Source organism: Podarcis melisellensis, assembly GCF_964234715.1.
Source record: "Podarcis melisellensis genome assembly, chromosome: 4".
Classification (NCBI taxonomy): domain Eukaryota; kingdom Metazoa; phylum Chordata; class Lepidosauria; order Squamata; family Lacertidae; genus Podarcis; species Podarcis melisellensis.
The window spans coordinates 61,103,165-61,124,092 of NC_138531.1; the positions used below are offsets into that span (position 1 = coordinate 61,103,165).

The 20,928-nt window shown below is 40.8% G+C and overlaps 1 protein-coding gene across 4 annotated transcripts in view; it reads right to left on the reverse strand.

Moving 5' to 3' along the window:
* Positions 1 to 20,928, reverse strand: part of LOC309368099 (uncharacterized protein) — a 362,074-nt gene that overhangs the window by 285,323 nt on the left and 55,823 nt on the right. For 3 of the 4 annotated variants that reach the window (XM_081907921.1, XM_081907920.1, XM_081907922.1), the window contains exon 2: positions 5,161 to 5,302. The exons of the other annotated variant lie outside the window; for it this stretch is intronic. In XM_081907921.1, the coding sequence (XP_081764047.1) occupies positions 5,161 to 5,302 (142 nt within the window). The remainder of the gene's footprint in view (positions 1 to 5,160; positions 5,303 to 20,928) is intronic. 4 annotated transcript variants of the gene reach the window in all.

Below are 20,928 nucleotides of genomic sequence, written 5' to 3' on the forward strand. Positions count from 1 at the left end.
CCGGATTTAGAAGGTGATTGGGCCAGATCCGGCCCCCGGGCCTTAGTTTGCCTATCCATGGCTAAGAGGATGACATATTACATGGCTACCGATTAAAATACAGCATTTTCCTCTATACCCTCCTCCTGTAATAGCTGTCCCTACTTAAAAAAACATCTCTCCTCAAGCATCTTATGTTCACAGTTCTGGTATACTGAAATCAATGGGTTGTATCCAGTGGTGTCCCTTTGTTGATGGGAGGTACTTTGATTGAGTGGAGTTTTATGTCAGTGGGAGGACTGTGTCTCAGTGGTGGAATACCTTATTTGCATTCAGATGGTCCCAATTTCAATCCCCGGCATCTCCACATAGAGCTGCAAATTGCCTCCTGCTGCTGTTAATCAGATTATGAAGCTAAATGGCATCCCTGCCATCATAAAGGGACTGTACCAGGCTTCATATATGGCACTTTCCTGGGTGTTAGATACCACTTGCAAAAGTCATTTCCCACCACACTACCATTGTTTGAGTTTAAAACCCATCAGTTCCCAATAACATCTGATACAAAGAGGTAATCTTGCCTTTATCCACTCCACCAGCATACTACTGACACCTTTCTTCAAACTCCATGTTGACTGCTTGCAATGGCTTCAAGCAGATGTTAAAAAGCATTGGGGACAAGAAGGTACCCTAAAGGACTCCATAGTGCAAATGTCAGGAAAGTCACCCTGACAATCTCTATGAACAGTCTTGCAGTTAGAATGGAACCAGTAAAGTGCAGTGCTACCAGTTCACATCTCAGAGAAACAGTCTAGGAGGATACCATGGCCAATGGTATTGAATGCTCCTGAAAGGTCAAGTAGCTACAGCAGGGTCATTCTCACCCTGTCCCCTTCCTGATAAAGGGCATCCATCAGGGTAACTAAGGCTACTTCAGTCCCCAAACCACCCCTGAAGAAATGGGGCATGATAATCAGTATCTTCCAAGAATGCCTGTACTTGCGCTGCTGCTGTTCTCTCAACTGTCACATAATAGCATCTTCTAAAGCCAGATTCATCACCTCCTCTCATAATGAGGCCTTCGCTACTGCCTCAACTCACACTGTGAAATCCCTCCAGCTAGCTTTAATCAGTCAAGATGGGCAGAAGTCAAGAACATACACTGTGGACGGATACAATGAGCAAGGACCCTGTCCATGTTCTTGGATCGTATTGACTGAACCTGATCCCATAAAAATCAACTTAGCTGGAGTATTGAACATCTCACCCGAACGTACTGTAACAAAAGGGTCAATGCCATTGTGTGGACAAGCGATTCTACCTTCAAAGTACCCAGGATACAGGTTACAGCAGGTGACTGAAGGATCTACTGCTTCACTGATTGAGGTACAAGTCAAGATGACCCCGGCTACCTTAAAACACTTCACTCAAGGATGTGGTGGTGGTGAAGTTTCCCTACTTTTTGTTCTTTTTAAAAAACCTTATAAATATTATATTAGTGACTGCTATCTACAATTCACTCTACAACTATGCACCTTTTCAGACCATACTGAAATATCCCCATAATGCTTCCAGATAAGCTAAAATTCATAGACAAATAGGAAGTTAGATCTCTCTGTTTTTGCCCCCAGGCATTCAATTAACTGAGCTATTCCCTCAGCTTATCAAGGGGTGATAATGAATATTTCCCCAAACACACACACGCTAGTTAGCATTTTGGAATATCTGCTCATAAAACCTTCTACAACATAATTTTCACTATTAATTGCCGGAAATATGACTTGAAACACCAGGGTTCATTTTTTCAACACATAAAGATTTTCCAAAATCTGGTTCTTTTGTCACAGGAAAGCAGAATATGTAGAAAGCATATTCTCATGCATGTGTCCTCAGAAGTGTGTTCTGTGGAAACAAGACCTTGGGTGAGTGTTGGGAACTCCTGGAATCTTGCTAACACTGGGCAGAGATTGGGGTAGCATGTAGCATTATTAATATTATTATTAATCATTTCATTTCTATACCACCGTATATATTTAAGAAAATATCAAAGCAGCTTACATCACATTAAACCAACATCCTACATTAGTGGTTTCATATTCTGCTTTTGATGTAACACCTAGACCAATTTCCTAGTGCAGATTTCATGGGAAACTGTACTTTCAGCATGACATTCAATGTAGTGCTAAGGAGATTGCAACAATTTGCCCTCGCCTTCCCACTATAAACTGTTCTGTGGGTTCTTCTGGCCCTACAGAGTGGATTCGGGTGGAGTGTGGGGTGTAAAGGGTTGGCTGGCTTCCTTTAGCAGAATGGGTTAGGATATCTTAGTTGACTATGTGAGGGAAGGAAGGGAAGAAGGAAAGGGGTAGGTAAGCTGTCTTTTGGTGGCTACAATAAAGCTTTTAATTTATCCAAAATGTCAGGGTGCATCCTTTCTTACTCTGGTTGTATCTTAAGGTGCCATTTTAAAATCCAAATATATAAATTGTATTGCACTTGCAAAAATACCTGATTAATCAAGTCTTGACTAGATTCTGGAAGATAAATATGTTACAAGATCGGAAGGGAGGGGATGACTGCATAAGGTAAGGTAGGGGAAAATAACACTATGATATGTTTAAGAGAGAGGACTTCAGCTGCTGACAAATGGCAATTTCTTGAATAGTTTGGTCAGTTTCATAATTATGTTCAAAATGTGTAGGTATCATCCAACATATTGACAGGTGTTTTATAGATAAGAGAAGAAAAAATGTGCTTGATACTCTCTCTCTCTCTCTCTGTGTGTGTGTACACCCATTTTTTTTAAAAAAATAATCAAGTTAAGCCATCCTACAGTATATATTCTGTGCTTCTTTTCCAATGCAGTTGCAACACTTAAGCAGCAGCAAGCAGTAGAAAGAAAAGAGGTCTAGTGATGAGACAGCAGACAATATTCTTATATCTTTTTATATTTCCACTCCACTTCCAAATATGCTCCGATTTCTAATCTCACTGAATAAAATCTCTGAATTTCAGCATGTAGCTATAAAGCCTTAGGCATCTCAATGGGAATCCAAAGAGCCCTAAGGATTTATTCACACCCACTGATCTCATCTTCATTCACATGCTATACAGACAGCAAGGAAGTCTGCAGTATAAAAAGCAAGGAGTTGTGATGCATCTTTAGCATTTACCAGTTCTTGTTTACTTCTATCAAGAGGAGAATCTCTTTTCAGGAGACAAAACTAAATGTGAAATCTAACAACAGCTAATATAGCTGGGAATGTGTATGATTAATTGCTTATTTCAAAAGAAATCCATCCAAAAAAAATATTAGATGCAGTCATGTAACTATATGAAACCACACAGAGAAACTGTATTTACATTTGCAGTGTAATACAAGAGGTAGTGTGTGCCTAGGTAAACTATACCCTTCCCCACAATTGTTTTTCTACAAATCCCCATCTATATTTGGGAACAGACATAAGTGTATGGTTTATTATTGTAGATTTCCCCAATTAATATAAAGCTATTCCCCCCCTTTTCTTTCTCGCCTGTCATTCAGTTTTATTAAACTGCCTAAAGCAGGATATCCTAATAGCACATGTATTTGACTATTAATGACTTCCCAGTGTGAAAAGTGGTACTGATGCTGTCTCTAACCTGTAAGCAAAGGATTCCCCCCTCCCCAATCATCTTGCTTATCGTTAGAAACAATTTCTTTTAGGACCCATTAATATGGAGATTGTGGGTTTCAATTTCATACTGATAAGTGTTACTATCAGTGGCCAGTGCCAAGACCCAGAGCCTAACAAGGAACCAACTGTACACCCCTGTAGCCCTCAATGCCTGAATTGTTCCTATGCCTTGAGGCCTGCTCATGTGCTTTCTCTGAGCACTTAAACAGTTGCAAGAGTGAGGGAGAGGGGAAGCAGTAGCCGCCATCTTAGGGCTGCCATATGTCCAGATTTCCCCAGACACTACCGGAATTTCAAAAGCAGAATTGATGTCCTGGGGGAATTTCCGAACTTTGGGGTGTCCTAGTTTTTACTTTTTAAAATATGGCAACCCTACTCCATCTGCCTTTCCCTTGCCCTCTGACTGGTTGTGTGGATTTGGCCCAAAGGGCATATGCAAGTGAATGTGCAAAGGTAGACCCACTCATGGATGAGAACCCACTGAGGGCATCTTGCTTAATGGTGCTTAAGCTTTGAAACCTTCCAATGCAAACTCAACTGATCCATAACTCCCAGACTATTGAGCAGATTGGAACTTAGTTATCCACTGCTTTTTGAAATCCCCAAATGTTCTGACACAGTTTCCAGCTTAATAAACATATTGAAACATGGTTAGAAATGCATATTGCCAACACACAGAAGAAATTCGTGACAAGAATGATGGGTAACAGGCTATATTTATTAAAATATAACAACTATAGAATCTGCAATCAGAATAATTTAACCAAATTGACCAAAACCAATGAGGCCCAGGCTATGAGGTAGATTAAATAGAGGATTTCAACTCTCCCATCTAAGCCAGCTGCCAGCCACATGCTGTAATCATACTAATGAAGCCCCCCCCCATCACTGTGTGCTCCCTGGGTATATGAACCAGACATGCACACCATGGCTGCATAGGCCAATGCTCACCTCCATGTGCCTGACAGGCCCAAAGACCACTCTGGCTCCGATATCAGTCAGATATTTTCCAAAATCCACTCATCCATTTGGAGCAACCAAAAGACAAAGGAGGTGATCAGCTTCTCCTAATTCAACTCCACACGCAAACACACAAAAGCTTGAAAAGAGCTCTTTGCAGATCCTCTAGAAAAATAGTGCTACAGACAGATGAATACCATCATCCTTATATAACGTTGAATGTCAAACTTAATGTGACTGTGTGGAACATAAGTATTCCCATGCCCCAGAACCAAAGTTTTAATGCTACAGTTGATCTTCCATCATGCCCCATCAACCTTATTTGGGCCATCTTGCCACCACCAGACCTGCCTCACCAAAAGCCCTGACCACAAAAACATTAATTCTGGGACGTGGAACTGAAGACAACAAAGATTCTTAAGGATTTCTGCTAGCAGCTCCAAGCCTGTTCACTGAAACAAACCATTCTTTACCAAATGAATTATAAAAATATATGGAAAGGAACCCTTCTCACACAGACAGTGCATGATGGGCAAAAACTCACCCCATAGCATTCTCCTTCTGGTCAGCCATTGACAGGTTGCACTGTTGGGCAACTGCATCCCAAACACAAACATGGAAACTTGCTTGTGGGCCCCAACCCAAATTGAATGGGCAAAGAACAGTATACTGGCAGGGTTCATCAGCTGCCACAGATAAGATGAAGAGAAGAAGATTGTTAACAGAAGTAGACCTATAAAAAATGTAACTTGAAGGCTGCTAACTGCTAACGGCCAATAGCCCGAATCCCCTCCAGGCAATGCAGAAAGATGTTCAGCCTGATTATCACACCAGAACTTTACAGATCTGTTAATACCTTGACCCAGAGTGTGACTGCTACCAGCAAGGGAAAAAAATCCAGGAACGTGAGAGCCATTTTTCTACACATCATTGATCTTGGAATATTACCCCAGTGCTACATCCACATGCAGTGTCTGTCATAATGTGTAGCTTGGCTTCAAGGAAGAGGTCCTGCCTCCAGAATGGCACGGCATTAGAGAGTAATTCAAGCCACATTTGTATGTCAGCCCGAATGCCCATGGAGACCTGAACATGATGGAACTTTTTCCTGACTGCTACCATAGCATCACAAAAGTGGCACAAAAATGCCCTGGTTAGAGAGATAACCTTCGATGAAAAAGATTTTTTCCTCCACGAGGCTGGTTCTTCCGACTTCTCGGAGGCCAAAGGCACTCTGTTCAATTATTATACCTTTACAGAAGTACAACTGGAGCAGAACTACATCTTGTCTAATCCAGTATCCTGTTCCCATAGTGGACAATCAGAAGACCATGGGAAGCCCACAAACAGGAGAGTGCAAGTGCACCCTCCCAGCTGGTTGGGCTCTAGTGCAGCTAGTGCCTGATGCCTATCAAATATTGAAAAGTAGCATAAGGCCTTTTTGACAACTTAAACCCAGGCACAGCCACGCTTTTCTTCCAGCCAGCCCTGTATGGAAAAGTCCCCTAGAGTAGGGTTGGGGTATCTGTGACCCTCCAGATGTTGCTGGACTACAGCTCCGTTCATCCCTGAATCTTGCCCATGGGACTAAAGGGAATTGGATTCTAAGAACATCTGGAGGGCCACAGGTTTCTCATTGCTGCCTCGTGTTCCCAGTCCTAGTGTGAGCTCCAGTTCACAAAGGCTGAACATGTTTGCAAGCCTCTGTGCAACTGAGCACCATCATAAAGCAAACTAGATTACATATTCACTTCAGAGTTCCCTGGTTATATTTGCTGGCAAGGTCAAGGGTGGAGCAGTTACAGCTACGTGAACCCACACCCGTTGCCCAGTTTAAGCCCCAACATCTTCTTCTGCAGGATTGCAGTGTTGCTTTGGTTCAATTAGGAATGAAGAAAGATTGCTCATTAAGCATAGCAGGAAGCCCCATGCCAGCATATAGGGGTGGAAACACTCCTTTGTCCATTTCAACAAAGGGAGGTTCAACAAGAATTTCCAAGTGTATTTTGTCCTAGTTTGATACATCCTTGGCAGCTTGCCTTTTCAGACAAAATGGAACTTTTGGAGCCAGACGGAGTTGAAATATGTCAATGCCAGGCAAATAGTGACACTTCCCTATAGAATTGTCTGCAATGCTGGAAGGACAGACAAATGTTGTCTAGCCTTTTTATACATTTCAGAAATACAACTCATAAAAAGAGGTAATAAGATTGCTTCTTAATAGTGTACGTCTGTCTGTGTGTGTGTGTGTCCTAGATCCTTCAATGGAAAAGTAGAAAGCTTTGAGCTGAGCTTGGAGATAGCAGTCGAATCTGTAGGGCAAGGATAGCTTAAATTCCCACCTTGCTGGTTTGCACTAAGTGTAATATTTCCTTGGAAAACTACTTTGACTAATGGGCTCATATAAGCCAGCCTCATGTTAGGAAGGCCAGAACTTTAAATCCATCAAGAAAGAGCTAGCAAAAATATTTTATAGGAGTCGAACCATTACCGCAGTACACTATTATTTCATTTTTAAAAGACAGACACTAAGCCAAGGACAGGAGTACTAGAGGGAAGAAAGAAATAATGTGAATGGCTGTTAAATATGGGAGAAAAATAGCAGACAAAAACCTTATCTAAAAGAAACAAGGCATGTGGCATAGCATACATAATGAGCAGGCTATGCTACAAGAAACATATTGATGGCAATGTCAATATTTATTCACTCATTCACCAAAACAAACTAAAGAACATTCTACAAAAGCATAGCCACTGGCAATCCTATATATATTTCCTTGACTGCTTTTGAGATGACCCAGACAGTGCTATTTTGAAGGAAAAAAAGAATTCATTTGCAAATATTGCAGACACAGTTTGCCTCTTTGAGGCGTATTAACTACATCATAAAGCTCAGTGGCATCTGAAATCTGATAGAGCTGGACTGGAAAGAAAACAAACATATTGGGCTGTATTCAGCAAAGTTCTACTCAGAGTAAATCCACTGAAATTAGTAGAACTAAGTTAGCCTTGTTCTTTAATTTCAGTGGGTCTGTTGAACAGATTTTATTCTGAATATGACTCAGATATAATTCATTGTTTTCTGAAATACCAAAAAGAGAGGAACAGCACACATTTTTAAAGAAATAAAAGCATTTCCCCTGATAACTATCAATCTTGGTAATCAGTGAAGCCTAGCTTTATGTAATTTACTGATCTGTTTGTCATTTGGATCACCCAGATACAGGTGTGAAAAGACTAGAGTATTGGAGACAATTTGGAAAATTATTTTGACCCTACTAAAATAATCATAGCCAGGGAGGGTTGGGGAGCAGGGTGGAAATTAGTCTCCAAAACAAAAGTTAGTTGATGGTGATATTTGTGTAGTCATGATACTGGATAATCATTATTTTATTTTATTTTATTATTTTAAACAGATTTGGGGGGATTTGGGGAAAATGAAGAGGGAAGTCCTGTTGCACAAGCAGAAATCCTTGCAGTAACAGGACACATTGCTCAGTGCTACTTTGGATACAAGAATGGAATAAATCGTGTTAATTTTTTCATAACAGAGGAGGGGATAGGTGTTATTGGAATACATAATCTCTGACTGTTGGGCAGGCTGGCTGAGACTGACAGGAGTTGGAGTCTACCTCCACCCCTGCAATATATAATAAACTATTTCCGAACACCTGTGAATATCCTCTCTTCTCTCATTTTTTTATTCCAGAAGTGCTCATTCAAAAAAAAATTCTGAAGCTATAAGATCTACTTGATTAACAGGGTGGATGAATTAGTTTTGTGAATAAACGCCAAGATTCTAGCACACTAGGCTAGTGAGTGAGAGAAGGCCTCAAATCTTTTGCTGGTTATTTTCCTGGTTACAGCACCAAATTTTTTTCTTTGTCTTGATTCTCATTTCAAAAATCACTGATGGGGAAAAAAAAACAAATTAGTTACTGAACACAATCTCTCTCCTTAATAAGAGGAACAAAGCCTTTTCATTGAAATGCACACTTACCCTGTATGGCTTTGAATTTACCTCTAGATATGGTTGCTTATAATTTCCATCATTAAACCTAATTTCATCTTCTCCTTTGTATGGAAATCAAATAATGTATTTAAATTCTGAAGAGTTTCTAAAGCCAAAAAGCAGAAGCTGAGACTTTGAGATAAAAATGAAACTCCTAAGACTTTTTAATGACAAAAAGGTTGGGTTTTTTTTTTCTTAAAGGAAAGCATTCAGTCTAAATGATTCTGAGATCCGCAGCAGTGGAAAAAGAAGGCAAAAGACAGATTTATGGCTTCAAAAGAGACAGTTTTAAAGCACTCCATTCATTTTGAGGGAAGGTAGTTATTAAAAAGTAATCTAAACAAAATTGGAAAGAAAAAAACAACGATAGAAAATGTTGAACAAGTTCATTTGTAGGCTTCTGTGGGGTTTCATGAAGGGGAGAAATAAGTGGTTATTCCAGAACACCCTGGGATATGATCATGGCGTGGGATAGACATGTGATTCCTGCCTTCCCCATTTCAGCATCCTTTCACCTTGCCTTAAGTTCCTGAAGGTGGCTGAGTTAATGATGTGAAAGAAAAGTGCAGGTGCTGAGAGGTTCTAAGTGCTAAGGATTTTTTGTCATTTGGGATACGGTAAAGGTGCTATCTTGGTGATTTTGTAGTTTCACAGAATGTGTGTTTTGCCTGTTTAGTATTGTCAGTATTCTCTCTCTCTCTCTCTTTGTGCGTGTCTCACATATAGATGGATCTGAAGAAAACATAGCATTGCTACCAGGATGTAATTGATAAGCTCAGGTTAAGGAAGTTAAAAAAGGAACATTGTCATGGACTAGCTGGATGCAGAGGAGTGGTGTTGAAGAATCCAGGGAGTGTTCCCTCCTCCTATGGAGCAGCTTCCCTCTCCCCTGGTCTCCCAGAACATGCAGAGAGATGAAGATGGTGGAGCAAAGACAGACAAGAGGAAGAAGCCTTAGGCTGCTGGGGAAGGAACTGGGGAGGAGCCTTCGAGAGCACTGGGAAGGTGGGGACTTTCAATCCTTGCAACTGCCTCATTGGGGCAAGACCTACTGGGAAGTGTTGCTGTGACTACTAGGACTGAACTGTTTTGTTTCCTTTAATGAAGTGTTAACTACAGCACCCAATGTAACCCAATGAAACCCAATGAAAGAAACAATAGGGATTTTTTCACTGCACAATGGTATGCACAAATGTGATCCTGCAGCAAATCCTAGAGAAGGTAAAATGCCTCATCAATGAATAAATGCACACACACCCTTTGGGGGCTTAGTTTGCAACATTTGCCTTTTTTAGGTGCTCCCTCCTTCTGGATGTGTGGTGGTACTGAAACAGCACAGCGGGGCTTCAATATGTTATCTTATGTCCTGCTAAGTATGCAAAGTGCTGATTACTCTTTCAACATTCCTACTCTGGGTGGGCTAGGAAATTCTACAGGTAATCTGCTAATTTGCAAGGAGTCAAGCAATGATCTCTTTCAGGCTCACTCCTCTGCTTTGATGGTTAGAGCTCTGAAGCAAACTCTGAAGCAGAAAAAGTCAAGTGTCATCAAAGAACATCCCAAAATTAAGACCAACCATTTCAAAAAGGTTAAAACATCCTGTGCTGATTGAGGTTTTTGTTTTCAAAGGTTGAACTTTAAAAGGAGTAGAACGTTAAATCATGATTATGATATTGAAAAACTCTGAAGCAATGTTAGATCCTTCAATAAAACGTGGGATAGAATGGATAATCACAATCATTTGCAATGTATGTGGTGAGCAAATGCTTCGGCTCTGCTAGCAAATGACTTCACTTGCTCACCCCAGTTGACTGTGAGCAATATTGATTGAACCCTTGTGTGTAGAAATAATTTACATGTAGACACACTCAGAATAAAATTCAGTTCTACATTCATAAGTGTTTTGACTTGAAACAAGCTTATTTGATTGCTAATCAATGGGCTGAACTTTGGGAGAGACCAGGTGTGCTAAGAGATTCTGACGAACAGTCCCATGGGAGGGGGGAGTGTTGTAAACTACATAAAACTAGGATGTTAAAAGGGACCAGCACAGAATTTCAATTAAGGTGTGCATTCGGAGGTCAAGGTTTAGGTTCAAGTTAGACACGGAATCTAGGAATTCGGGTACATTGTGGGGAGTTGGGGAGCCGTAGCCACCTCTTGTATGTGTCTGCTGTCGCTAATTAGAGCATTATCAGATGGCTGACAAAGTTCACACCTAGGTGCCAAGGGTGTGGATGCCTTGAACCAGGCCCTCAAGTAGCTAGATTCTGGCATATGACCTCTTACACCAGCAGACTATACTTAGGTGGAAGGGTGCCTTTGAGTTTAGAACTCCAGTTTGAAGAGAGTCATCTAACACATACACACACATACACCTTGTATGCATGGGTAGCAACAGCAAATTGTTGGTACCTGACCTGGGATTCAGCTACATTAGTTAAAATAAAATGTTATAAAAGTGTTATAAAACTGTGACACCAGATGGTGCTGAAGACCCAAAATCAGAACGTTATGAAATTGTCCATTGTGAGTTTTAAAACGGTTTCCCCTAAGAGTGTTTTTTTAATAGCTGTGTAGATGCAGCCCTGGCCTGCTTCATCCAGTTCCTAATCACAGCCTGTCTCTGACTGTATCCATTGCTTCTGATTCTCACTTTCAAACACCCCCCAGTTGGAGCCTGTCTCAGAGCTAGGTCAATTTTATCCAGAGATTATTTTTAGGGTAGGCAATACATAGAATAGTAATATACTTGAAGGACTCACCCATACAAGTTCACTTTAAAGATAAAGAATCAAAAGAAGGGAGAGCAGGGCCCTTGAAGTTGTCCATGAACACTGGACAGGAGTCTGAGTGGGCACGGAGCTCGCCTGCTAATAGTATTGTTTTCCAGTATGGTTTGATGTATTCTATTTCTATTTAAATCATAAGAATGATTTTTAAATTTGCACTGACACATAAAAATTAGCACATGCAATTTTTTAAGGCAAATCTGGGTGAGATTTTTTCCATTCTTTGGTAAGGCCATTCTTCCTTTTCAGTGAACTATAAGTGTCCACTCTTCTGCTCTCTTTCACCATCTTTTATAGTGCCTTCATCTTTTACAGCAGACTTTGAGCAAGGCAGTTTCTGAATGCAGATTTCTGGTGGGCTGTTCAGTAATTTTAAATATGCAGACAGTGTGATTCTAATCTCTGCTCTACCAAGGGGTCTGTATTGCCTCACAGAAAGATTAATTACAGCTCACATCAATTTTGGCCTCTAGATGCCATGTAAAGAACATAGCATAGACAAGGAAGCTGAGGAATTTTGATTTTGTCCATCAGCAAAAAGAGTGAGAGGGAGGGAGTAGAATTTTAAAAGGGTTAGTTTTAATAACTTGAGCACTTAAAGCAAAATACAGACACAGAGGAGAATAAAAATGGATCCTTGCTGAATAGGCAATCATTTCTATAGGTCAGCTTATAAGATTAAGAGAAAATAGATAGAGAACTAATGTGCTTCCCATCACTAGCCTTCAGCATTAGAAACTATATCAATCATAAAAGAGCAGTGAAGATGGTAACAGCAAAAATGTTTGCATTATTTTTCCATTTGTGCAATATTTTATCCTACTCTTGCAGAGGATTTCCAACCCACCCCTATTTTCTGGTGCAACATTTTCTGAACATACACACACTGGAAACGTGTATTGAAATAATGGGCTATAAGGATGGGCTGTTGTCAGTGCATGACGTTAAGCCACAGCAGTGCAAGGCTTCAGGGCAAAGGCTCAGCCTGACCTGGAAATTTTTATAGTCCCTTCCCAGATCAGGTGGGGCAAATGGGGTCAGAGTGGGCAAAATCACAGCAGAGTGTAAGAACACAGAACATGAAATCTTCTAAAATGGAATCCGAGTGGCTCACTAGAAAGATATGTGGCTCTGAAGGTTGCTGGTATTTACCTAGGTGCCTCATTACAGCCACAGCTAAGTAGGGGGTCAAGTAGCAACCTTCTTTCCTTGCACCATCTTTTTCGTTTTCTTTAACCTCCCTCCCTCCAGCTCTCTGTTTTAAGGACACCCTACTTTGTCTCTATTTTCATTGCTCTTCTCCCCTCTGTTTACCCAGTCATTTTCATTTCTGAAAGCCCTACATCATTCAGAAAGGTCTTCCAGTGGTCTCCTGTCCATGCGCTGATCAAACTGATGCCTACCTGCTCCGTTTAAACAATACTGCAACATCAGGTGTTCCCAGAGCACTTGCTGAGCCCATCCTAACCCTTGAAATCTACAAATAGTCGCAAAAGTCTTGTTTCAGTAAAAGAAATAGAATTTCTGTAGGGGCCAACATTCTTTTCTGAAGGAACTCAGATAACCCTAAAATGTCTTCATTAGCAAATGAGAGGAAGAAATCACCTTATAGCATACAGATATTATGACTCTTCGTGTGTGAGGATACATAGTGAAGTTTCAAAAGGCACATAAATAAACATTACTTTAAAAGTTGTAATGTTTTTTTTATTTACTCTGAGAGCACTTTTCATTTCAATGTAAACTGAATAATAAATGTAATTCTGAAAACTCTGGTCACCATTTATGTCTGGAAATTAATCAAATTAAAATAGATTTTGGACCTACATGATGCCTTTACACAGTTTAATCACTGGTTAATTTGATACCCCATTTAATTTGATCAAGACCTGAGGAATCAAATCTGTTATATTAAAACAGCAAAACTTTCACCCATTATTTTGATTAACTTTTATCACCTTAGGCAGGTAATATTGGATAATTCAATCACTGGTTATAGAAATTTGCCATTTTAATTAATTACGAAGATGAAAATTTTGAATTATGTGAGAAAGAGAAAGCCCAAGACAGAAAATCCATTTGATAATAGGAGCATGATTGCAGTTTAATATATTCCAAAGACAATGCTTGTAATAATGTTGGCGGACTTCATTTTTCTAATACAATGGACGAGTCTTTTAAAATATCATGCCTTTTTATTCTGCAAACTTGGCTGTTAAAACCTGTTGCCCCTGCACAAGAGACTGGAAAAACAATGTTACATTATTGTGGTAGTTGGTTTTACTCAGTTTTCCTGAATTCTCTTGTATCTTTATTATTTTCCTTCCTTCTTTCCATGTTCAAGTAGATCCACTGAAATAAATCCATTAATTTCAATGGATCTACTCTGAGTATGGCATCACCCTATAATAATCCTGCCCTTCACCATACTGATTCTCATGGCAGGTTACAATCAAATGCAGCCTGTTCAACCCTGAATAAACATCAGAACATAAAACGAGCCTGCTGAATCACAATGTCCCATCTAGTCCAGCATCCTGCTCTCTCGGTGGCCAACCAGATGGATGCCTTTGAGAAGCCTGAAAGCTGGACAGGAGCACAACAGCACTCGGCCTGTCATTCCCAGTAACTGGTATTCGTTTTTTTCCTTGCATATTTTAAAAAATTAAACGTGTGTGGTTCTTTTATACAGCAACTGGTATTCAGAGGCATGATATGTCTGACAATGGAGGCAGAACATAGCCCTTGTGACTAGTAGCTGTTGGTAGCCTTCTCCTCCTCCATGAATTTGCCTTACCATCTTCTAAAGCTATCACAGTTTGCCCCAGTGCTGCCTCCTCTGGGAGTGAGTTCTATAGTTTGTGTGCTGTGTGAATAAATATTTCCTCTTATCTGCCCTGAGACTTCCAACCATCAGCTTTGTTGGATATCCTTGAGTTCTTGTGTGTTTGGGTGGGGGATTTCTCTAGCCTCTTTCTCCATATTAAGCATGTACGAACATAGAAAGCTGCCTTGTATTGAGTCAGACCATTGGCTCATCTCTGACTGCACTGACTGGCAGTGGCTGCTTAGGATTCCAGAAAGGGGTCTTTCCCATCCCTAACCAGTGTTGCCAAGGATTGGCACCTTCTGTGCGCAAAGGAGATGCTATACCACAGAGCCACAGCCCTCTGCTATCCTTGTAGAGTTCGAAAAGAGAACAGGTTGCTTTCAAAGAAGTGTGAAAGGTTCCCTCTCTATGCTACAGGTAAACCCTGAAAACTGGCTGAGCATTGCTGAGCACCAGTGTGCCTGTGGCTAAAGAGTGGGCAAGTTTGGAACAAATAGGAATGATTTTATTTCTTTTAGGCCATCGATGACTGTCGTTTTCCAACACCCAACTTCTAAATGCCTCACACCGTATTGCATGAATTGTACTTCAAGGTCTACCTGCAGAAACTTGTTATGGCAGACTGAACTAGACATTGTGACTTATTGCACATGCAAGTATCTTAACATTTGTCTTACCAACTCAGTGCCAATGGACCAAGTTCATGTATCTCATATAAAGAAATGGTTGTTATAAGCACTTGTGTCTGATTTTCCTACTTTCTTCCTCCCTTTGTATCTCCCATTCCTTTTATGTAGTGCAAGGATTGTCTTCTCTTAGAAGCCCTTCTAGGAACATTTTTGGCTGAAAAGCATAGTATACTATAAATAACAAATAAAAATTGAATAATTACTGTATGATTAAATAGCTAGCATTGTCGTCTTTTTTCTTTCTTTTTTACTGACCTTTACTGGCACTCAGAGTGATGCACCAAACACTTCAGCTGTGAAACGGCATTCATTTCAAGAGAATATCCTTTCAAAATGAATGTCGGATGTTCAGCTGTAGCACTTAATGGATTGTCCCCTAAGCCTCAGCCTTAAATGCACTTACATGTATATAAGTTCCAGTGAACTCAGATAAACAGTCCTGAAATCAATGGGACTTACAAGAAAGTTATTGTCTTTCGAAATGGAGCTTTAAGATCCCTGTTTGTGCAGTGTCTCATTGATCCTAATGAGTCAGGAGGTCTGTGCCTTCAGTATACACCAAAATATTTTCAAGACAGTTATTGCTAACATTTGGATTTGGATTTTTTTTTTAAGGACAATTAAAATTGGTTGCCTGGAAACTATTTTAAGATTTTTCCTTTGAAGCTGTTTTTATGAGCTAAAATGCCACCTAGGTGTAATTTACACCTTCTAAAATATATCTTTATTGCTTTCAAATCTCATTATTCTCAGCACACTATCACTATATTAAGCATAATTACCTTCCAGTCATTTGGATTTCGTGGCAAATGTTTGTTAAAAAAAAACCTTAATATTCATGCAACATGCTACCTCCCCCTCTAATATCATCATATTTCTGGAAAGAAATTGTAATCCTCTTTCCTGGTTCAGGTTAATTCCAATAAAATATTAAATCCATTTTCTAATCTAAATGAGTTCATTAGGAGAGGCCTGGTATGGAGAATACCATACTCTCTATAGAGTTCAGCTTCATTACGTTTCAGCACTGTGCATCTCCAGAGCTGTTGTACTACATTTATGAGGATTTATCTGTACTGTTCCAAAAACATTCATCCTAATTCTGCTCCTTCTGTGTATGCTAATCATGAATATGTTAAGTGGAAACACTAAGCTTGCAGCCAGCCTCATCCCCAGATGGGTTCAAGGTATGATTACAGAAGCAAAATTGCCATAAGCACTCTTAAAGCAGTGCCAGTGAAGAGGAAATGAAGGTTTGAAGCAACACTAAAACAAATCTTCACAAAACAGCACAGGTAGAGAGGAATGGCATGTGATGCTCGAGGGCCTGGAGTCTTCAGTCTGCTTGAAAACAGTTATCTTTGACTAAGGACCAAAAGCACACACCACCACAGCAGCAACAACGCATACATCAACAATGGGGACAAATAAATCAGAAACTTATCAAAGCCTAGGATGCTTTCAGCTGACATTCACTGAAAGCACATCCAGAATCTGGCACCAGCTGACTTGGGTTGCTGTCCTCCAGCAGAGACCATTTAGGGGTAGTAAATGAAATTAATTTTAATAAGCATTGGGGCATATCCTTAAGCCCCATTTGGGCACCTAAAATCATATGAGTAAATCACTTGGAGAATGGGACTGGAAGCATCCTGAGTGGTCTTCACCTCATATCTCAATTGGTGTCAAAGCAGCATGCTAAAGTTCTCTTGGCAGCCCTGATGACGGCCTCCCCCAAGTATATACTGTAAGCTGTGGGTAAATTTTAAACACAGGGCGGATAACCTATGGCCCTCTGGTTGTTGTTGGATTCAAGCTCCCATCAGCCCAGCCAGCATGTTCAATGGTCAGGGATGACAGGAATTGTAGTCTGACAACACTGGGAGAACCAGAAGATAGCCACTTTGAGCATTACTATATCAGTGTGTGCTGTGTTAATGGCAGTGCACTCCCTTTTGTGGAGTAAGTAATATTTTAATATAATATTATACTTCGAGCAACTTACAATGAAATTCTAAGATGTTTAGCCAGAAATTAGCCTTACTGAGTTCACCGTGATTTCCTACTAAGTATGATTGGGAATGAAGTCAAATAATCATTACAATTAGCCATACTCAGGTAGCCATTGCTTACAGTAATTGTGCATAGGATACAAAGGGCTGTAAGATCTTCCACACCCAATTATACTGTGTAGCTCCTGAATTTGAGATAACTAAGTAGCCAAGCTATGTAAAGGCTGCAGTACTGCTACTCTGTCAAAATGAATGAAGTCTGAGATGACATGTATGTTCTTCATCAAATCCCATTCATCTCAAGGGAGATTAATCAAAAGAGCTACAGAGTAAACAAGTTCCATAGAGAATAATTCATTATGTAGGGTGGGGTGAGGTAAAAACTAGCCACTGGTTGTCACTGTTGCTTCACAAAATATAGCCATTTAGGTCCCTAGCTAACAGGACCAGTGGTCAGGGATGATGGAAATTGTAGTCCCAAAACAGTTGGAGGGCCAAGTTTGGCCATCACTGCTTTAAAACAATATACTCTCATAAGAAGTATCATAGAGAGACAAATATATCAAGAACCGAAGATTAAAACTATCCAATCAATTCATCGCATTAGGTAGAATTCCACCTGCACAACCGGACTTCCTCTTCTTCCCTGTGTCCTGATTGCCTCCTGTGTGCCCCTCAAATAATAATTTATTATTATACCCCGCCCATCTGGCTGGGTTTCCCCAGCCACTCTGGGAGGCTTCCAACAAAATATTAAAATACAGTGGTCTGTTGAACGTTAGAATCATAGAATCATAGAGTTGGAAGAGACCACAAGGGCCATCGAGTCCAACCCCCTGCCAAGCAGGAAACACCATCAGAGCATTCCTGACATATGGTTGTCAAGCCTCTGCTTAAAGACCTCCAAAGGAGACTCCACCACACTCCTTGGCAGCAAATTCCACTGTCGAACAGCTCTTACTGTCAGGAAGTTCTTCCTAATGTTTAGGTGGAATCTTCTTTCTTGTAGTGTGGATCCATTGCTCCGTGTCCGCTTCTCTGGAGCAGCAGAAAACAACCTTTCTCCCTCCTCTATGTGACATCCTTTTATATATTTGAACATGGCTATCATATCACCCCTTAACCTCCTCTTCTCCAGGCTAAACATGCCCAGCTCCCTTAGCCGTTCCTCATAAGGCATCGTTTCCAGGCCTTTGACCATTTTGGTTGCCCTCCTCTGGACACGTTCCAGTTTGTCAGTGTCCTTCTTGAACTGTGGTGCCCAGAACTGGACACAGTACTCCAGGTGAGGTCTGACCAGAGCAGAATACAGTGGCACTATTACTTCCCTTGATCTAGATGCTATACTCCTATTGATGCAGCCCATTAAAAGCTTCCCTAAACAGGGCTGCCTTCAGATGTCTTCTAAAAGTCTGGTAGTTGTTCTTCTCTTTGACATCTGGTGGGAAGGCGTTCCGCAGGGTGTGTGCCACTACTGAGAAGGCCCTCTGCCTGGTTCCATGTAACTTGTCTTCTCGCAGTGAGGGAACCGCTGCGCTGGACCTCAGTGTCCAGGCAGAACGATGGGGGTGGAGACGCTACTTCAGGTATACTGGACCCAGGACGTTTAGGGCTTTAAAGGTCAGCACCAACACTTTGAATCGTGCTCGGAAACGTACTAGGAGCCAATGTAGATCTTTCAAGACGGGTGTTATATGGTCTTGGCAGCCACTCCCAGTCACCAGTCTAGCTGCTGCATTCTGGATTAGTTGTAGTTTCTGGGTCACCTTCAAAGGTAGCCCCACATAGAGTGCATTGCAGTAATCCAAGTGAGAGATATCTAGAATATGCACCACTCTGGCGAGACAGTCCACTGGCAGGTAGGGTCTCAGCCTGTATACCAGGTGTTCCCCATGTCCCTTGGAGCAGATTTGGGGTGGGCGGCATGTGAGGAGAGGAACTCATTGCACTAACAAGGTTACTTTGTTAGATGAAACCCTATGTGAGAGCTGCGTTCCTGTTGTAGTTGAGATATTCTGCTGCTGTTGCAAGTTAAGGAATAAAAACAGATTAATTGACTGGTGTCCCATGTGTTTTTGTCTTATTAACTCCCATTAGCACCAGCCAATGTGACCAGTGGTGAAGGCTGATAGAGATGAAGTTCAGCAACACCTGGGTACCACCTCTGCTTAATAAACCGGGAGCAGCACACCTGGCTGGAGCAAAAGTCTCTCAGAAGCTGAATCAGTGGAAAGGGTGAGGTGGTGGCAAAGTCACCCTTTTAGTTAATTCTGTGCAAAAGGATATTGTAGTTTAAATGAAAGTATCACTGTAGAACAAATGCCAGTGATTGATTCATGAATAGGCGACACATCAAGTCTGTTTAATTGTGATCCCTAATCCCAGCCAGTGCTGGGACCTTGTTCACTTATTGCTACATAGCTTTTATTGTAGACTGGGTTCTCTCCTGACTCCATCTTTCTGGTTATTTATTTATTTATTTGCTAAAAAGTCTAGACCACCAGCATGAAGAAAAAAATATATCATGGTGGTAACCAGTATCAAAACAACAATAAAACTGCTTCCTTAAAATAAATTCAGAATACATCACAAATCAGTAGATTGTATACGCCAAACATTTCTTTTTCTCTTCTGATGTAGAGTTTATTTTTCAGGCAGTTTATTCCTTTGTACTATGCTCATTTTTCAAAAGCAATTTAATCAGTAAAACGGGAAATTTGCTCTTGCATTGTATCTCTATGAGCCCAGAGGATCACTTGATTGACACTATTATTTCTGTTTCTATTGAAAAGTGCCAATTAGCCAGATTCCTCAGTGAGAAATTCTCATTCTGAAAACACTGCAGCCTCCTTTCAATAAGCCTACAGGTCACAGAGGTAAGAAATGAATTTATAACATAAAAAACTCAACCAAAATAAATACAACAGGTCTAACAAGATGTTTGGATCCTGAAAATGCCAAGGGACCAGAAGAAAACAAGCATCCCTTTCCATCAAACAGAGTTCTGCCCTAGGACAAAATGTCAGCAGTAGTTTATGGTAGGGATGTAGCTCCCTCCAGAATCCAGACTAAGTAGAAGGGATGGGAGTTGTTGCTTATTAGGAAGCTGTCTAATACATTCTGCAGAAAATGTTCATGCTCATAGGAGACAACAACTCATTATTAGAACTGTCATGAAAATCACCCCAAATAATTTTGCAACTCATCAGGCTCAAATTTTGATGTGGTGTTTTATCACTTACACAAAGTTTTCATGGAACTGGAAAGTCAGAAGGCAAGAAAATGATTCTGTGGTGCTACACGATCTACATTAAAAATTATTTTGGAACATAATGGAAATAAAACAGTTACACACACAACTGTATCTTCATTCATTTATAGGGAAAGATGCAGCAGAACCTCTACTTACGACCGCCTCTTCTTGGGCCCGATCCAAGTTGTGACCACGGCAAACCCGTAAGTAAATACTGGGTTTGCCGTGATTCGCACACACGCAGAAGCAGCAGCTGCCATTTGTGCATGCGCAGAAGGGCTGTCGCTGTCTGCACATGCGCAGAAGCATGCTGCCGCCAAATGCACCTGTGCACAACGGCGCTTCTACCAGCAACCATGATCAGCTTACGGACGGATCTCCAGAACTGATTACGTCCATAAGTAGAGGTTCACTGTACTGGTGTGGGAAGGCACACATGTATCTATGCATAAAGACACAGGGGCAGGTGTTCAGCACAATGAGTTATCTCATAGAACTGTTCCCATTCTAGCTGCAATGCAGATAAGCAAGCATTTATTAAAGGGCAGTTGTTGGGTTCTTAGTTCCACCCTGTGTTGACCAAGACCTACTACTAGATTTCAACCTCAAATCCTGCCATTGCCCATCTGCTAATATATTACAAACAGGGGAACCAGTCATGCTGCCCTAAATCTGTCTCTGGCTATCTTATCCTGCCATCTGGTCACTCATCCATCCTGCAGCT